General features: G+C 40.3%; 1 protein-coding gene across 1 annotated transcript in view; it reads right to left on the reverse strand.

Annotated features, from left to right (window-relative positions):
* Window positions 1-20,812, reverse strand: part of USH2A (usherin) — a 391,068-nt gene that overhangs the window by 20,841 nt on the left and 349,415 nt on the right. The window contains exons 61-63 of the mRNA XM_074863712.1: window positions 10,049-10,276; window positions 7,704-9,220; window positions 6,405-6,726 (exon numbers count right to left, since the gene is read on the reverse strand). Coding sequence (XP_074719813.1) covers window positions 6,405-6,726; window positions 7,704-9,220; window positions 10,049-10,276 — 2,067 coding nt within the window. The remainder of the gene's footprint in view (window positions 1-6,404; window positions 6,727-7,703; window positions 9,221-10,048; window positions 10,277-20,812) is intronic.

A 20,812-nucleotide genomic window follows, 5' to 3' on the forward strand; every position in this document is an offset into this window, starting at 1 on the left:
AGTCATTCCTTAATCTTCATGACTTTGCACCCATTTTTTTTGCTTTATCTCTCCAAAGCCAGAATATGATTTTTCTTCTCTTTGAGAGTCCAAGATGGAGGACCCAAAACATATTTTCCCTGGTATATCCTGGGGTATTTCCTAGGCCCTTCATCTGGCTGCAGTAATTGGAGTGTGAGAAGCACGCTTCACAAGCAAGAGGGGTGCTGTGCCTCCTGCAGCAGTCGGGGGCAGACAGCTTCAACGCTGCAGACCCTGTCTTGGTGTACTGGATCGTCCTCCTGGAGGATAAACGTCTGCAGGGAGCCCTAAAACTTTCTGAAAAGAGACAACCCTATTTTTCTGTCTTTTACATGTTCCATGCCTGCCAAATGGAAATAAGGAAGTGTCCTAAACCAGGAAGACATTAAGCCATTAATCTAAAGAAGCAGTTTTAAGTACACAATTAAGCGCAATTGTGGAAGAGTGACATTGCACTTGCATGGAAATTACACCATACTCTGACAGCTCTGCTTTGCAGAATAGCACTAAATGCCGTAAGTTTCTCTTCAAAAGGGCCTTCCCTTAGCTGAGAAAAACAGGTCTGACTCTACAGGTTGCTATATGGTAACATTGCACACTATCCTCAAAAACTCCTGAAAGGGCCTACACACTCTGTTTCAGAAATATTTCAGGAATCCAAAGATTACACTTGCAAACTCATTAGGCCTCATGACTTACAAAGTTTGTTTAAGCATTTTTTTTTTCCGTAGATCATGCAATTGCATCTGTTTACTACAGCTGAGAATCTCAGGCAGCATTCCAACAAGTACCTAAAAGGCCAGATGCTCTAGAAAATGCAAATATTTAAATGTACGAATAGATCGATAGAAGGAATTTCAAAGATCTAAGTAATTATTTCTGAATATGGGACAGTAGGCACCTTAATGCCTCTTAAAAACTCACTGAAACGTAGCAGGTGCTATTATGCTTATGCAGATCTGGCCCTTAAAGAATAAAAGCTCTTTCTTGAACAATAGTGACCTAACCATTTAGGGGCCGCAGTCCCTTTGACCAGCATGAGCTTCTAAAGCTACTTAATCATTTCTGAAAGTGCAAGTTTTGCATCTAGTCTTACAAGCCCTAAATATTCAGGTGAAGTTTCCAGAAAAAAAAAACCCAAAACACACCAAACGCAAAAACTCCAAAATCCTGACTTCATATCCAAAGAAGCTGTTAGAGTGCATTGAACTAAATCTCAATACCTCCAAAAATGCTGGAGAGAGTCCCATCACAGCACTTTGATTTTATCTGCGTTCTGCTGGAGGAAATTCAGTTGCATTTAAAGTTTTATGTCCAGCAAACAAGACTCAAATGCAGAGACAGCAGAATCAATATCCAGTTTAAGTGAAATATAAATCTGGGTTTCATCAGCATAATAGCAAAAGCCAAGCCCTATACTTATGAATAACTTGTCTCACAGGCAAGACATAAATTGTCAACAATGGGGGAGCTCAGAACAGATCCCAGAGGACTGCTGCAAGTGACATAAGCAGAAGACAAACATGTGCATGTTAAAACCTCTCATGGTAAAATAAACAGCCACCAGTGAAAAAAACCAAAAAAATATTTAGGGTTCCAATCAACAGCTCAGCCCAGTTACAAAGTAGAACTGAGATAAAAAGCAAAGTCTTGAATACAGCAAGGTAAAGCACAGGAATCTGGTCAAGAAGCTTTCTTTGCTGTCCATCACTGATAGATCATTAAAAACTTTGGCTCAAGAAAGTCTCTGTGATATCAGCTTCTCAAAAAACAGCTTCCAACTGAGATAACTGAAATTTCCAAGATTGCCTGCAATCAAATTATGCAGTTCAGATTGTAAATTTGATCTCTTGCCCCTGCTGTTGGTTCATTGGGATTCCAAGTGGCAGGCCCAACTGAGAACATCCCACAGCCAATGTCTACAACTTCCAACTTTGAAAGTTTTTCTTTTATCTAAGAAAGATTCCAAAATAATAAGTAGGGCTTGGGTCTGCTACAATGCTTGATATCTTCTCAGCCTCATCTGCACTTGAATTTGCATTCTTCATAGATCCTGTCCAAAGTAGCAAGGAGATCTGGTCTAACAATAGTTCTGCTATAAGGAAACTACAGTAAACGGAGACCAGACTTCACACTGTTGTCGCCAACAGATGGGCCCTACACAGGCATTAAAGGAAAGCTGGGAGAAAGATATGGAAACCTTAATATTTGTACATAGTAGGACTTAAAACACAAACACTTTACCCTAAAGCGTGGTGTTCCCAGGAAAGGTTTAACAGCTCTCCTCACAAGAGAAGTGACAACTGGCATATATACCCTTGTATATTTAAAGTGCAATAAATTTTCAGGCTTTGAATAATTATCATTTTTGCTTTGGAAAGTATTATTGTAGCATCTCTTGTACTGCTAGGTTCAAGAAGATGTCATTAAGTAACTGAAGGAAATCAAGTAACGTGGACCTGCAATCAGCAATAAGAAGCAGTTGACTCACAGATGTTCATCATTTCCTTCAGCACAAAGCTAACAGACTTGTGCAAAGCATTTGACAGTGTCCTGCATGACATCCTTGTCTCTAAATTGGAGAGACATGGATTTGACAGATGGACCACTCAGTGGATAATGAATTGGCTGGATGGTCGCACTCAAAGGCTTGTGGTCAATGGCTTGATGACAAAGTGGAGAGCAGTGACGAGTGGTGTTGCTCAGGGGTCGGTGTTGGGACTGGCGCTGTTTAACATCTTTGTTGGCGACATGGACAGTGGGATTGAGCGCACCCGCAGCAAGCTCACCAATGACACCAAGCTGTGTGGTGCGGTCGACAGGCTGGAGGGAAGGGATGTGCCATCCAGAGGGACCTGGACAGGCTGGAGAGGTGGGACCGTGCAAACCTCATGAAGTTCAGTAAGGCCAAGTGCAAGGTCCTGCATGTGGGTTGAGGCAATCCCAAGCCCAAATACAGGCTGGGTGATGAGTGGATTGAGATCAGCCCCTGCAGAGAAGGACTTGCAGGTGTTGGTTGACGAGAAACTCAACACGACCCAGCAATGTGCACTCACAGCCCAGAAAGCCAACTGTATCCCAGGCTGCATCAAGAGTGTGGCCAGCAGGTCGAGGGAGGTGATTCTCCCCCTCTGCTCTGCTCTCATGAGACCCCACCTGCAGTACTGCATTCAGCTCTGGGTCTTCCAGCGTAAGAAGGACATGGACCTGTTGGAGCAAGTACAGAGAAGGGCCACAAAGATGATCAGTGGGCTGGAGCACCTCTCCTGTGAAGACAGGCTGAGAGAGTTGGGGTTGTTCAGCCTTGGGAAGAGAAGGCTCCAGGGAGACTTTACAGTGGCCTTCCAGTGCCTATAGGGGGTCTACAAGAAAGCTGGAGAGGGATTTTTTACAAGGGCATGTAGTAGTAGGACAAGGGTTAATGGCTCTAAACTGAAAGAGGGTAGATTTCCATTCGATAAGGAAGAAATTATTTACTATGAGGGTGGTGAGACACTGGAACAGGTTGCCCAGAGAAGTTGTGGTTGACCCCTCCCTGGAAGTATTCAAGGCCAGGTTGGACAGGGATCTGAGCAACCTGATCTAGTGGAAGGTGTCTCTGCCCATGGCAGGGGGATTGGAACTGGATGATCTTTAAGGTCCATTCCAACCCAAACCATTCTCTGATTCTATGATGATTCTACACTTTTCACACTGGCTGTTACCTTACAAACATGCTGCCAATCCAGAAACATCTAAAGGAAAATAAGAGGTTTGTGATTGTCAAGCAGAGAAGAAAGTCTTTGTGAATATTGCAGTGACTACACTTTTCTAGCAGCATTCTAGGCTCTCTTTTCAGTAGTTTCATAATTGTCCCTTCAGAATACTTTTCCTACCCAAATTAGAGCTGCTGGAACTGATCTATGAAGAAAGCCACTACACTACTCCCTTCAGGCATTGGGACTCTGACAGTAATGGAGCAAGAGGCAAGGGACACAAGTTGAAACAAGGGAAACCGATCCAAAGAAAAGCAAGAGATAACATAGTCAGAAACTGGAAGAGGGTGCCCATATAGGCTATACAGTCTCCACCCTTGGAGATGCAAGGATGGAGAACTTGATCCAAAACTCAACTGGATGCAGCCCTGAGCACCCTGCTCTATCTCGACTTGCTTCAAGCAGGGAGTTAGGCTAGATGCCTTCTGGACATCCCTTCCAATCTACCTGACTCAGTGAGTCTATGACATATATACATATAGCAGCTGAAGAGTGATAAAGCAACTTCTTAGATTTAATTCTTCATGGTTTCTGGCTACCAAAAAGTACACAACAGTAGCAGTGGAGCAGAGCTACCAAAAGAACCTGATCTGTACAGTACGCTCTCATAAAATTTGCGGATGACACCAAACTGGAGGGGACCAGTTGATATGTTGAAGAGCAGGTCTGCCATTCAGAAGGGCCTAGAGTAATGAATCATCAGGAGCTTTATGAATTTCAGCAAGACAAATGCAAACTCTTGCTCCTGGGAAGGAATAATTCCTTGCAGCATTACAAGGTAGGGACTGAGCAGCTAGGGAGCGCCTCCGCTGGAAAGGACCCAGAGGTCTTAGCAGATAGAAGGCTGAACATGAGCCAGTGGTGTAATCTGGCAGCAAAGACGGCCAACAGCATTTTAAGCTGTTTAACAGGAGCATAGCCAGACAATTAAAGGAAGTGATTACATGCCTTTACTTAGCATTTGTTCCATTTTGGCCCCCGAATACAAGAAAGATATTGATAAATTGGAATGAGTTCAGTGGAGGGCCACCAAGGTAATCAGGGGGTTGGAGAACTTGGCCTATAAGGAGAAGCTGTGGGACTGGGGCTTGTTCATCTTTGAGAAGAGATGGCTTTGGAGGGACTTGATTGCAGTCCCCCACCACCTACCCACAGGCTAACAAGAAGGCAGGTCCAGGTTCCTCACAGTGGTATGTGGTGGGAGGGGACAAGAGAAAACAGGTTCAAGCAAAAGAGGTTCAGACTGAACATAACAAAAAAGCTTTTTCACAATGAGGACAGTCAAGCAGTGGAGCAGACTGCCCTGAGAGGTTATACAATTTCCCACTCTGGAGGTTTTCACAGTGCAACTGGATAAAGCCCTGTGCAACCTCATATGACCTCTTAACTGACTCTGCTTTGAGCAGAAGCTGGACTGCATGGCTTCCTGAGAACCCTTCCAACCTGAATTATCTTGTGATCCTATAAAGCCAATGAGCCTGTAGAAGAAAGATTGCCACCACCTTGCAGGAGCTCAAGAGGTGGAATGCACTGTATTTCATATATATCAAAACAAATCCATGCTTGAACATTTTTTTTTTTTTTTTCAGGAAAAAGGTGGTAAAGACTTTTAAGCACTACCAAATTAATCTTCAAGATATATCATGTGTACAAATATTGCATACAGAATTAGTAGTGAGGCTTACTGGTATCCTGTTTGGTAGCAAATAAGTGTACCTATTCATAGACAACATCATATTCAAAAATCAGCCTCATCTTGCTATATATACTGATACTACTACTTTTAGAAACAACAAATTAGAAACAACAAACACACTTACTTTTAGAAACAACAAATTCAAGGCTTTTTTTTTTTTTTTTTTTTTGCAAGGGTCTAAACTCCACTAACACATAAAAACTTGGGAAAATTTTCAGATGGTTATAAATAGCAAAGTTCGTAGTTCATAGGCTGAAATCAAGTAAAGCCCGACATTATCACTAGTATGTATGATAAAAAAATGATGCTAAAACTTGTAACTTTGACACAGAAAACAATTACAGGTGAAAGAATGGCAGAACTTGTCTCCTTGCTTTATCTTAGCCTCATAAGAAAAACAATAGTAAAAATACCTATGTGTATGAGAACACCAACCATAAACAGCTAATTCACTTTCAAGCCATCCACAAAAACTGATCGTAACATCTAATTTAAAGAGAAAACAACCCCAGTCCCTCTTGATGTAAACTACTGTAAGTTCGTAAAGTAAAAATTAATTTGTAATAGATTGGGGGAGGATAGAAAAAGAAAGAAAAACTAATGAAATGAAGCTGCCTTTTAAGAGCTAGAATTTCACATTACTATCACAACTAGAGCCTTGCAAAAGCTCTGGAGGGTACACAAACATTTAACACAAGAAACACAGGCACTTATGATTAAGATAAAGAAAAATGAATGCTGAATGAATGTATTGCTTGTGCAAAATGATTTTCAGCTTCTCAGCTATTTAAATACATCAACAATAATCATTCAGGTATCATAATACTATTAACATTAGAAATGAGATGTGTATGTTCATTGTAAGTGTAAAGTAAGGTTCTCAAAGTGTACTGAAATCATAATCAGAACTGATAAATGGCTTCAATTCCCACCTGATATTCATATTCTGTGTAAGGCAGCAACTTGTCATCTTTGAAGGAGGTTGAAGAACCGTTGTAAACAAGTGCGAGGTCTAAATTTATGTGGACTTGAGTTGTTCGCCTTCTGTAAAGTTCATAGTATAAAATCTTTCCATTTGGCTGCTGTGGGCCAGTCCACTGGATGGAAGAAGTTGACTGGAAGCCCCCAGCTCTTGTTTGTATTTCGATGAGAGGGGCAGGCTGCGCTGCCGGGGGTGCCTCCAGCGTCTGCACTGATGCCCACTCACTGGAGGCACAACCCAGCGCTGTGCAAGCTTGGAGCTGTACTTCATACCTTTGGGAACACAAATCAGGAATGAAGTCATTAAAACACTGCAGATACAAATAAAGACTGTGTATGAGATCTGGGGGACTTCTTAACTTCTCTTGGTCTTTGGCATTTTTAATACGAAAACAATCTGTACGAACACACAGATTACTTGCTGTGCCTTGTGCAGCAAAGAAGAATGCTGTCCTCTGGGTTTTCATTTGTTACTTTTTGTCAGAGCAGAGTTAACATCTGCAGGAGTCAAGTGATCAAAATCGTTTTGATTTTGATGATATGAATCAAAATGATGATTCATTGGAGATGATTTGGATATCATTTGAGAGCTATAGAGCTTCACTCTATTACTCTTCTCTCTTTGGATTTATATTAGTTATATGTAAATAGTAGACAGATTTATCAACCATGTAACACACACAAATTATGCCTACACAAATACATAAGGAAAGGTCAAGAACTGGTGGGGAAGATACTACTTCAGTATCAAGTGTGCTCCTTCTGTAGCGGAGTCTGGTACCATTTCTCAGTTTTAGCTTTCGTTTAAACACAAGTCTCTTTCTTTCAACTCAAGGATGTGAACACGTTCCTGGAGTGACTCCATTAATCTTAGCTCAGCTAGACTGTAAATGGGCTAGCTAATGGGTCTTTGGTATCCCCATCCTGAGCTTTGTTGACCAATTTTTTATTCTTGAATGCAGACATCTTAAGAAAGATACACAAGTACAAGATTGTAGGTTTTGGAGTCTATTGCAGACTGCTGAATGACCCCCTGTATTAATTACAACATAAGTCAACTCTGTGCACTTCAACAAGATAATCTATAGCTTGTGTTACCATAAATTTTAAAAAGTCCTGGTTGTATCACATGCTTTTTAGGAAACAAAACTCCACGGGTGTGACTATCTGTTTAAAGAAGATGGTTGAACTGTCGGCCAAGCCAGTGAACCATCTTGCAGCATTTATTCAACAAACGAGGTCTGACTTACCTAGTGTAGGGTTGTAGCTCTGCCACTATGTATGACCGTCTCAGAAAGGAAACATGAGATGCATCAAAGTCAACAGTTTTCTTTCCTGTTTCAGCAGGCTTGTGGATCGAGATTGTGTAATTTCTAATGTCACCATTTACTTTGATAGGAGGATCCCAGGCCACCAAAATCTCCTTTGAGGACCATGCCTGCAACCTAGGAGGCAACATCCCAGATGGAGCAGAGGGATTGGTTTTTATCTGAGCTGATGAGCTGGTCACACTCCCTTGACTGTTATTTGCAGTGACAGTGTAGCTGTATTCCACGCCTGGTGTTAGGGTGAAATCAAGATACCGAGTTTCCAGACCTGAGTAAACAAGTACACCATCCCTCCTTAGCTCGTAGCTTGTGATTTTACCATTGGGGTTGGCTGGAAGTTTCCATGTGATTTCAATTGACTCCGAGCCCATGACAAGCAGCCTGGGAGCTTCCATATTTAATGGTGGAGCCTCCATGGTCATCACTGACTGGGATATGCTAGATGTGCAGCCCCCGGCAGTACAGGCAATCAATGCAAAATCATACTGCGTGTAAGGCTGTAGATTAGAAACCAACATTTGCAAACTTTTGCCAGGATAATACTCTTCATTGTTTAATTTCAATATGTACCTGCTGATATCTCCATTTTGTATTTGGGGAGGTGCCCAAGATGCTTTAATTTGAGTGGCACTGACAGCCTGCAGAGATGGTGGGTCCACTACGGCAGGAGCTGCTTCCAGCGTCTGTATTGCAGCTGGTTCACTAGTAGAGCAGCCTCCCATCGTACAAGCAACTATCGCATAACTGTACATTGAATAGGGCAGTAAGTCTTCATCTGTGTAGTTGAAAGTAGCAGCATCGAAGCTGAAAGGATAGAGAACATCATTCTTTATCAGCCTGTATGACTGAAGAATACCATTGGGCTGTGATGGAGAGGCCCATGAGATGAGCACTTTACGGGGGTTAACTGATGCCAAGGATAACCTGGGGGCAGCAAGACCTTTTGGGGCAGTTTGACTAGTCTTTGCCACTGTCCAGGAGCTGTCAGCGTAGCCTGCTGCATTCCAGGTGCGTATTTTATATTCATACCTTGTCCATGGCTGTAAACCTTTATCATTATATATGAATGTATTACTTTCAGTGTTATATTCTGTGAAAACAATTTTCTCATCTTCTGTTGTTGCTCTGTACCCTGCAGCATTTTCTTTTGTGCATCTGTGAATAACTTCATAGCGAATTATTTTTCCATTTGGATTAATTGGCTGCAACCAGCTCAGTTCAACGTTGGTAGCGTTCACTGACTGGATTACAGGTGCCATCTGAGACACGGGGGGTGCTTCATCTGTTCTTATCGGCTGGGGTGGAGAATGAGTGCAGCCTGCTGCATTGCAAGCCTCCAGTACGAGGGTATAGAGAGTATATGGCTCAAGGCGCCTGAAGAGGAACTGGCGAGATAAACCACTGTACTCCAGGTTGTCATCGCTGAAAATATTGTAGGTCTGGTGAATAAAGAAAGAAGGGTAAAGAAAAAAAAGGCAGGGAGGGAAGAAAGGACAGAAGCCAGAATAAAAGGGAAAAGAAAAAAATCAACAATTTTTGTCAATAACCAGTAGATGAGACACTTTAATCTTTGCAAAAGGGTAAGGACTATTAACAAATGATTCAGAAACTTACTTCCTTACAAGTAACAATCAGCACACAAACAGATCATTGATACAAAGGGAATGTTTTGATCCAATTTTCATGGGGTTTTTTTCATTTTGGATGCAGTAATAAATCACTTAGTGACAGTTTTCATTATATTTGTTTGTTACCAAGTTTCATTGTGAGGCTCTCACGGGCTAGCACAAAGCTTCTTGCAGACTAACTCTAAAGAAAATCACTTAAGAAAAAAAACACCAAATAAACCACTGTAGTTGCAAACCTTTCAGGTAAAGGTTTAAACCATTGAGCTAGAAGAGGTCCCAAACCTCAGAACAACATTCTGTCAAACCCAGGTTTTCTAGAATCACATTTTGGTGATGTCTAACGTACGCCAAGTAAGATTATGAGCTTTCATGTGTAGCTTTCTATACATTAAATGAACAATTTGGTTCACTGTAAATGAACATTTACAGTCAAGGGGTAGCACAGGAATGTTAACACTCATTTTAATATAACCACGAGTAGAGAGCACTTACAGAGTGCCTTGTGCTTACATAGGACTTCTGTCTTATTTTAAAGTCTAATGCATTTGATTGAGTCCTTTTCAGCAAAAATGCTTTAATTTGACATTCAGCATTTCCCTTCTCTTTTTCGATCAAGTGAAGTGTTGAGATGAAGATTACCTTAATCACACCATTGGGTTGGGAGGGCTCTGACCATTTCAGCAGAAGAGCCCTCCCATTTTCTTTCTTTTCCACAGTGAAGTTGCTCAGGCCACTGGGTGAAGCTTCCAACGTGCGCACAGATGTCCAGGGGCTTGAAACCTGCCCAGCATTGTTTACAGCTATGACATGAATATGATATGTTGTGAAAGGTTTCAGTCCAAATAAATGAGCCTGATGCTTTGTTCCCTGAAGCAAGAATACAGATGTTTGAGTTAGTTAAAAAAGTAATCAGCATCTGTGGTTTATGTCACTTGGAAAACAAGGGTTCAGCTCTGGGTCACTTCTGATTGCTTTGCAGAATACCCCATTTGGTTACCAGGAGTTTTTTGGTGGCTTTCCACAGCTGAACCTCAAAAAGAAACTCTTAGGCTTTAAAAAAAAAAAATCTATCATTATGGTAGAGCCTTCAGAGCCAACTCCTGGGGAGTCCTGCACAGTCCAAATCTCAGCTAGCAAACAACCTACAGTTCGTTCAACATGTGTCTGAGGTTTGCTCAGGGAGGATGAGAGAGTCTGGTACCCTGAAGGATTCAAGCACATGTGAAAACATGTATATGACTATATGAGTGATGCCTGCCTCTACAGAGTCCTTCCACATCTTGTGTGCAGCCGTGACATTTGATGGGCATATCGTCCTGTTCTAGCTACGTAAAGCATTGTAATCTGAATAGATGACAGTGTTTCCAAGAGCACAGTTTCATTTCCTTATTGAAAACAAACCCCTTAAAAGAAAAGGGGGTGGGGTGAGAAGAGAGAGGGAGGGAGGGAGGAGATAAACTGGTTTTTACATTCCTACTTTGTAAAGATGTTGCTTGAGATGAATTCAGAAGGTAAGACCATTGTTGTGGGGCAACCTGTTGCCTTACAAGACCCTTCCCTGTTTCTCCAGGTTGGAGGAAGCAGCCATACTGCTGATGGGGACACAGGCAAGCGGGCTAGACCCTCCCTTGCACCAGACCCTTGCCTTGCACCAGCGGAGAGAGGCTAGGAGGAGCACAGCTGTTTGTGAATCCCAGCCGGGCTCTACCAGGGCTGGAAGGGCTGGGGCTGACCTGCCACCAAGCCAGACCACAGTCTAGCACAGGGGCATGCGGGTGGATGCAGACCGAGGGACATCAGCCATGGCTGGAAGGGGCCACTGGCATTGCAACTCACGGCTTTATCCAGTTTACCCCAAACAGCATCTGACATAGACCTGAATCTGCTCGGATAGGAGGCAAAGTGAGCCTCAGCACAAATTCAGATCTAGGCAGGAAGGCGATACAGCCTTACAGTATTATTTTGAACAGCCACAAAAGATACATCGACTACAAAGAACAGGAGTAACACGTTTCAGCAGGAGACCGTTCAGATCTGTCTCAGAGGACCTAAGAAGAAAGGAGTTCAGCTGATCACCAATATATTTAATCTCATTTTTAGTTGTGCTATTGCATTAATTACATAGATCTCAAGAAGGGGAGTGCAGGAATTCAGTTTCCTTCATGTGGCAGAAACAGCTGAAGCCAATTTCCCTGTTGCAGTAAGTCATATTAAGTTGTTAAACGCTAACACTTCCAATTGTTTAATATTTAAACATTTGTTAAGCTATCAGACTCAGAAACAAATTTTAAAGAAATATTAATTTCTTTTTTAAAATATTAAAAGTTAGATCATAAATATTTAAATAGTTATTTCCTCACAACAATGAGTTAGTCTTTTAGATAAATATAGCACAGCATTTGAATGACCATTATGAATATTAAATCTGAAGATGCCACAAGTACAGATTATAAACATACTTTTCTGATAAATGATTCCTTTTTCTGTTAAACAGGGCAAACACTAGCAAGATTAATAATGCAAAAAAGTATAATTCTTTGTTAGGAATTCCCAGTCATCACTGCCAAAAAAGCATAAGCTCAAATGCAAATAGCAATCACCTCGAACAGATTATATATAAAAAAGCTCTGGCTGCTGTGGGACATTTAGAGATATCTTTTGTCATAAGAAACATGGAAAGCATGTGGGCTATAAAGCAAAAACATATGTATATTGTCAATAGCAGCACCTGTTCAATTACAGTTTATTTCAGTACAGAGAATTTAGTTCAGCCCCTAGATGGCAATACTATCAAACACTTTTTGTAACATGAGTACTTAATGATTAACAACGTGCATTCAGTCATCCAACATACTCAAGGCAGCCATTAAAAAAATAACAAAACTGATTTCATTATAGATTCTTTTAATAAACATTTATGGCTTAGATCCTTGAAAGTGGAAGCGTTCAAACTGCCATAGCCAAAAAACCTATACAGCCGAATGCAAAATTATGAACTGCAGGTTAAAGAACAGAGCTCAAATTGAAGTTCATGCTTAGCATAAAAATCTGGCATCAGAAATTATGTTGGCACAAAACATGATTAAAATTAGCTTTACAATTGGATGTAGTCTGTATTAATAGTTTTTATGAGGACAGTTATCTATTAGGTTTTCAAAACAGAACTTTTAAAAGCCTAAAATTTACATTCCATGATTCGGGGGTGGGGATGGGAGGAAAGGAGCACACAACATTAAATTACTGCTCCTGAACCGCTACACAGAGGCTCTTGGAAGGCACAAACACATGATTATAAACGTTGTACAAAAAGCAATGGCTCTGCTTCCTAATCAGCTGCATCATCAGGGTGGGCTTTCATGACATCAATGCCACAAAGCACTTGATTTCTTTTTTTAAACAGAAAACCGACATATTTTTCATAACCCTTTACCATTTTCCCACTAAACCCCAAGATTTAATTATTTACAATCCTCACCAGACTTTGAAATGAAACAAGGATGGAGGGATTTCCTTGCCTGCAGTTCATCATGTTCTCTGGAGACTGCTAAACCATTCCTTCCAGGGATGACTTTTATCCCTGGCTCCTACAGATACTTCTTGAAGAGCAAACGGTTTACATGTATTTTTGTTTTGTTTGGTTTTGAAGTAAGCTCAGGGGATGTACTCCCAGAATATGGAGCCACGTTTTCTCTCCCTGCACTGCTGCCATTGCCATTTGTGAATTTGCTCAGCTCAAAGGCCGAAGCTGAAAAGAGGATGGATGGCAGTCTCAGTGATTCATCTTAAGAATTACTTTATGTCCTCCCATGACATTTTCAGCCTAGAAATACCGTCCTGCTGGAATGGTCCAATATAAATAGCAAAATACACCTTGCAAAGGATAGCACTGTAACCTTTGGCTTCAGTGGACAACAACACAGACCTAAACAGGTGCAGGATCAAAATCATTGCCTGGAATATTCTCCCAGTCTTTGCAAAGCCATGAACTCATCCCATGTTTACACACTGCTAACAGTCCAGATTTCATTCACCATTAAAAGCAAACCAAGAAAATAAAATTTTAATGCAAATATTAAGATGCTCGTAGACTGAACGACCATGAAATCCAACGGGCTACAAGCCCATGACCTCCTTTCTCTGTCTCCTACTGGGAAGCATTCTCACTCGTTCAGTCATTAAATTAAGACTAATCCAGCAAACAGTTAAGTGTGTGCACTCTCCCATTCCTCCTATAAGTCCTGTCCTTTCAATGCAAACACTACAGAAACGGGACACCTGAGGCAAGCTGTGATGACCCCCCCATGATCTCGTCCCCGTGCTGCAGCCCAGAGCCCAGCCTTTGACACGGGCCTTGCTTTTGGCAGCCCCATTGCCCATTGCCTTCCCTTGCACAGCCCTGGCGGCACCACCACTGCTCCAGGCAGGACCGCACCTTTGTTTTTGCTGTGTAAAATGCTTCACACGCTGCCAGTAGCAGCACAAGCTGTTAACAGCAACAAATATACTCCTTGGCTAATTCCACTCTTCTAACTGTAAATTAGGATAAAAGTTATTTAAAATAAAACCTTGTTTTAACACATTTTTCAAAACATAAAACGAGAGAACATGAATCATGAATAATGTATACATCAAGATTTGCTTCAGATTGCCTTTTTTGTTTGTTTATTTTTTAATTCATGAGCACAGAAGTCACTTAAAGTCTGGAAACAAATTAGCATAGTCTTTCATGCCATTCAAAGGCAGCGGCATCCATAATGCAAGGTGCCTGCCTTCCTTACTACCTCTACCTCTCAGTCCTCCTCCCGGGCATGGGCAAGGCTGCACAGCCTTCAAGGGTCTGATGATTTTACACTGCCTACTGTGATTGCTTTTGACTACTTGAAGTGCCCCTAAGGTGGCAACAGGGTCAAGAGGTCTTTGTAGGTTGAAAATGATCAAAAATTAGCATTGATCTGTAGCTGTCAATAATACTTTGCGCGGGTGGACTCCTTGCACAAATGTTTAAACTGCATACAACTACACAACCTAGTCATCTTTGAATCTATCGATCTGATGAAGCAGCACTTTCCAGTGGTGTTACACTGGACTTCTCCTCTTTTTTCAAGGCAGGCGAGCTTACCCAGTTGCCCAGGTCTCAGGGCACGAGTTCAAAACGTGACAGATACATCAGAAGATCTCTGAACCACTGAGCTGCCCAACAGGCAACTCAAGTATCTGTCCCTTCTTTAGGGGTAATCATCAAAACTCAGCAAGTCATCGCCTGTTATGTTAAGGTTAGGCTCTGGTTTCTTCTCTTTCCCTATCTTTTCATATAGTAATCCCTATTTGGCAGGTATCTTCGATATCTGATTAAAAAGCTAGCTCACTCTTTTTCTTTGAGTCTCTAACTAAACTCAGTGGCATCAGACACTACCACACTGCTAACGGCAGTATTGGTACAGGGGTCCAAAACTCTTCTTTCATAACCCAAAGACATAAATGATGGGAAGGTAATTCACTATGACATTCCTTATCTACAGAGGCAGAGATGTTGAACTCTTCCTGGACAAGGGAGGAGAAAGCTGTGGTCTCCTGGCAGTCAGAATATTAATCTGACCATACTCCAAAGCCAGTTTTCAAATTCTCCACTAAGGAAGTCAAACAGATTCCTCCACAAGTGACAGAAGTGACAGGGAATGCTTGGGGGGGTTTTACTAACATACTCAGTTTATCCTCAGCTTTGTGTTATCCTCACCTTTGTTTTATCTTCTTATCCAGTTCCCCATCTAATCCAGATTCTTTGTCTTTTTCTGCAAAGCACTGGGAGTGTTTCCACCTTGACTCTGATGTTCAATATTATTTCCCAGCCTACTTCTTAGCCCCAGCCTTCACTCTAGAAATTGCACTGAGTTCATATTCCTATGCAATCCCTAACTTGTCCTTTGGGTTGCCTTCCTTCTCAGGCTTATATCATGCACACTGTACCTTTTTAATTTAAAAATTTTACTCTATTCTTAAAACCTTATGCTCAAATTCACAAGGATATAACTTATGGATCCACAAGTAATCTATGAGTTCCTTCCTGTAGCAGTGCGGACTAGAATATAAAGTATTCCCATGGTAGTACTGAAAAATCTCAACTGTTAGGCAAACAGAAACTAAAGTGTTATTTATTTTAGCAGAAATTATCTTGCCTAGAAGTGACCAGAATTTTCATTTTTACCAGAAATTGATGTTGCACTATTTATTTTCCTACCAATTTGTGCAAAACAGAGTTTTAGATTTTTTCTTTTTTTTGTAAATTTCACTCTTAAAATTTTACATTTTAAGAACTTTGCATTTCATTAGAATTTTAAAATTGCCTTTCAACATACATTTTTCATTTTAAATCATTATAATAGTACTTGATATTACCCAACAAACCTTCAATAGCAGTAACAGGTACCACACTGGTGATCATTTTTGTGGTGTATAAAAAACCCAAGTATTATAAAAGAAAACTAAATAAGCATTTAAATAAAACTTTTAAGTTTGTAAACCAGACATTTCCTTATTAAACCTAAAATAATTTTGAAACACTTTTGTCCAGGCAATATTCTTCCAAACTGTCTTTCGTTGAGTCGAAAAGGCATTCTTCCTTTTCTAGCCAGCCCTGAGGTGGATCGATGCAGTCTTTTCTTCTACAGTGACTAGGAAATGACATTTAGGACTCATCATATCTGAGCTTGCTTTTTTATAAATAAATTTAGGAAAATTTAATTTAAAAATGTTTTAGAATACATTCAAGTTACAAAGTAAAGCACGTAAAATGGCTTCCTTATTAAAATATAAGCTTTGATTACATGATTATAAAATAGTCTTTCCTTTAGATTCCTGGCAAACTTTTTTTCAATTTTAAGAATGTTCTTGTAATGTATTTTTAAAACAAATGGTAGTTTTGCTATCAACATCAGAGAACACTAGTTGTCTATCCTCTGCCACTCTTTGTTCCCATCCTTTCCTAACAGTACCATGCTAGCAGCTTTTTTAATAAAAAACCCCTAATTTGCACACCCTGTTTCACTCAGCACATACCTGAAACATTTCCTATGTGAAGAATCCTACAAGGGCTTGTGGACTATACCAGGGAGAAACCTTTAGAAATGGCAGTAATCTAAGTTTAAAATGTTCTGCAAACAACAACAATTAATACCTGATATAGAAATATTACATTGCAATTCATTTTCCTCCTTTCTGGTGGAGCATGTAAGGAACTGTGAATTTCATGTAGCTGAATCTGTCTAGTGGAGTTGGTGCCTATTTCACAGTAGATTGTTTTCTTTTCCAGCACAGCTGGGGATCTGCTGCAGTCTCACCAGGCATCTGAATCCCCAGCTTTGACTTGAAAGCAAAGCACCCCAAAGAAAACTAGGATGCATTGCACATTAAAATGAAATCAAGCACATGTAGCAAGCTGCATTCAGTCACTGTGTTGGCCTTTGGGTAACAGTACACTTTTAAACCACCAATGTTGCACTTTCACTAGTAAAACCTTAAAAAAAAATCTTTGGGCAAAGTCAACACTTCCGTAGCCTTCTCCACGCTATTTCACTATGATAAGATCTCCTTCTCTTCTCTTCTCTTCTCTTCTCTTCTCTTCTCTTCTCTTCTCTTCTCTTCTCTTCTCTTCTCTTCTCTTCTCTTCTCTTCTCTTCTCTTCTCTTCTCTTCTCTTCTCTTCTCTTCTCTTCTCTTCTCTTCTCTTCTCTTCTCTTCTCTTCTCTTCTCTTCTCTTCTCTTCTCTTCTCTTCTCTTCTCTTCTCTTCTCTTCTCTTCTCTTCTCTTTTCTCTTCTCTTCTCTCTTCTCCTTTCCTTTTCCTCTCCTCTCCTCTTCCATAATTATTTATTTAAAATTCATCAAAATCGCTGAGTTCCACCTTCTCAAAAATGTGTTTGCATCTGTATTTGTCTAATTCGTACTAAGAAATACTGAAATCCAAAAAGAGATTTTTCTGCATGACTAAATAAATCAAATAAACCAAAATATCAATGACATGACATTCCACTATAGACACCATCTAGAGGACGATGTCAACATGTTTTCCTAACATTAATATTTTATCTCTAACAACACTCACAAGACCTACTGTATAATAATATAATAAACCATAGTTTTGTACCTTCTTTCTCCCCGCCTCCCCCCCCCCCGCCCCCTTTTCCACTTTAAACCATGTTTGTTATTCCTCTTCATGAGAAAGTGATGGAGAAGGAAAGAAGAAGCTCTTTTTATAAACTAGATACGTGACGGGACTGTTTTCCCCAAACTTGGGTTTTGGTCCGTTCAAATCTGCCATCTTTATTTAACCTGAATGATATTTTTTGCTTTCAATAATAATTCTGGATATGAAGAACTAGACTAAATTTCTCTTCAAAAAAAGACAGGCAGAATCTGAAGCAAAAATTTTACTACTTTTTATCTGAGATACAATAAAGCATGAGGTAAAATACTTAAACCCTACGGAAAAACAATTATGTGTCACCCTCGGTAAAATGCACATATATTGTATGTTCTGGTCTTCAGCTGAGTGGGGCATGTTTTGGGGAGAGCTGATGGGAGTGAGAGAGGATAGAGCAGATACATCAGCAAAGACTTCATGGTATATGAAATCCATCATCATATTAAAGCAATGTCAAACCCTATAGGATTGAGCTGGGAGGTTTTGTTACATTCCAAATTCACACACTGCATAATCTGCAATCTGCATAACCTCATCAAGGCATTGCAGAACTTGCAGTTTGTTGAGCCTGCCTTGGTCACAAGGGGAATGGGAATGAATGATCCTTCAGGTGGAGCTTTATAATCTGGGATAGAAATGTGTCTTCAGGGAAGGTAAAAAGCTGGGAAAGGCAAGCATGCAAACTCTGGCTGGAGTTTGTATCTCTACATTACAACTAGTGCACTCATACAGCTGAACTCCAGGAATATGTTTAAAATAAGTACCACACAGAGAGCTCCTGCTCAGCAGCAACTTTCCATCCGCTATTTGTTAACATTTAGGAGCGGTGTTCCTCTCATGGATTTGTTCTATGCTGTCTGTAGGCATGGCAAAAGAAAGAAAACCCACTGCTGCTGCAAAACAGCAGCTAGAGCCTAAGGGCTCAAACCTGCAAATGGTAGGGGGTACATCCCTTAATATAGAGCGTTAGGGGGTTAATGTTATATTTTTCATAATGCCATAAACCGTATTTTCCATTTGATATATTGGCTGATGGCCAGAATGAAGTTACATGATTTTGTCAGAACAAACAAAATCTGGACTGCTGCATCAGTGCAGTTGGTGTCTTCGTAGACTCTAAAACTTTTTTTTTTTTCCCTAGTAATGTTTTGCAGAAGGGCTTCTGCAATTTTAAACCAATGTAATGAAACTGTGAATGTTTTTGTTATGCATAAAAATGGATAATTTATGTACCTGAACTTCTTTACTCAAGGTATCTTGTGGCAATCAGTTTTGCTTTGTTCGAAAAAGAACATGCCCTTGTCATTATCAAATGTTTTGGCTTTTAGTTTCATCTGAAGTTTTGTTTTTCAAACATTCACATTGCTTCTCTATGACATTTGTGACTACATATATCTGTGCCATAAGCCACCTTCTTCATCTCCTTTCAGGTTATGTCATATATGATACTGTGAAGAAAAGTGGCTCTGAACACTGTAAAACTTCTCTCATCTGATCTTAAAATGACCTGGACACAGTATCTGAAGGTTTCTATTTTCTGGAAAATCTGAAAAAGACAGTTTGTCTGGTTTTTTGGTGAATGGAAAACAGAGACGGGAAACCCCTTATTTTTCCCCTATAAAAGCAATTATTTTCAATTTTTGCCTCTGCACAGTTCAACAGACATATTAGGGAAAAAAAGAAATGTAAAGAGAAAAAAATTCTGAAGAAAATCTTTGAGGGACTTGTACAAGGACAATCTGAATCTTAACATATATTGCAGGCGAACTCCCACATCAGTTTCCTTGAAAATGCCACTGAATGTCAGTTGTGCTCCATAAAATTAAGACTTTGCAGTTATATATGACTTTTCATCATAGAATCTCACATGATGTTACAAACATTAATTAATTAAGTCTCAGGATATCCCCCTGTGTTACTGTGCAGCGTCAGGAAACTATTGTTTTAGATCCCATTTTACACAGGTACAATAGATGTGTCATATTATTGTTAAATGCAAGCTTACTTTATTCTCTTTTCTCAATCATTCTGAGTCCTTGCCTCTCTCACCCAACACATGCAAAAAGAGCAGTTCTAACTGCTGCTAAGTAGAGGAAGATAACACAGCCTCAAGGCAATTCACAGCTTTAAATCCCTGCTTTCTGCCAACACAATGGAAAATAAAAGCAACATTTTAAAGGAGACTAAAAGGTTTTTACTTCCTACTGTTTTATTCTTTTTTCTCTGCCCTGTACTGAACAGTCCTAGCTTTTCATTCAAACTTTGCCTGCTATGTATGTAATCACTTCTGAGAGATATTAAAAGGTAAGCAAAAACAGTTTACTTGGAGCTACATTAGAAAGGCCAAAGTTCAGTCTGAATATGTGGCTGAACTTAAAATGTCACCTTTAAAATGAACTGGGTATTTTAAAAAATGATGGGCCAAAAAGTATACAAACCCCTATCTCTTGAAAGGCTTTCCTTCACCAGGATTTTCATTCCTTCCCTTAATGCTTTACACTTCCTGCATGAAAATACCTGCTCTCCAAATAGAGACAGGCTGAAAGTAAATGAAAGTGTGCAGGTATCAGCTTGGGAAAGGTGCAGGCCATTTATGCCAATCCATGCCAGTAAAAAGAGATTTGCTCCCCACCTTTTTGTACAGAGCAGTTACTTGTAGCAGAAGGCCAGAAGCACACTGCTTATACAGGTAGGGATGTCCTCTCTCTCTTCTGTAGCTGGAGGAAAGTTCACCCCCTTCTGAATATTAGCAGGGGATATTGATTAGACATATATTTAGGTGTACACTTCAGGAACACAGTCCTCAGCAAAGCACATCTTCTCATCAAAATACTGACAGGTTCAGCAGAGATCTGACACCTTCCTTCCAGAACTTGCGGGATGTTCCCCCCAGTTTGGAGTACGGAATTGCTCCAGGGGATCCCTGCTCCTGCTGGTTACATAAGCTAGTGGAAAGCCTCAACAAGTAGCCTGAAAAGTTCCTACGTTATATGATGGTAAGAGGAACAAAAATCTTGTTTTCCCATTGCAGCTGCTATGGATTGCACTGTTGACAAAAATAATGAGGTCCTATAAAGATTAAGTTACATATTGTTGTGTCCCTCAGCAGCTATGTCTTGCCATATGAAGGCTCCAAATCAACTCCACACCAAGAACAGGGTTGAAAAGAAGACAAGAAGAAAGAGTGGTTATAGAGTTTGGTTGAGTAA

Source organism: Strix uralensis, chromosome 3 (genome assembly GCF_047716275.1).
Source record: "Strix uralensis isolate ZFMK-TIS-50842 chromosome 3, bStrUra1, whole genome shotgun sequence".
In the NCBI taxonomy this organism is placed as follows: Eukaryota; Metazoa; Chordata; class Aves; order Strigiformes; family Strigidae; genus Strix; species Strix uralensis.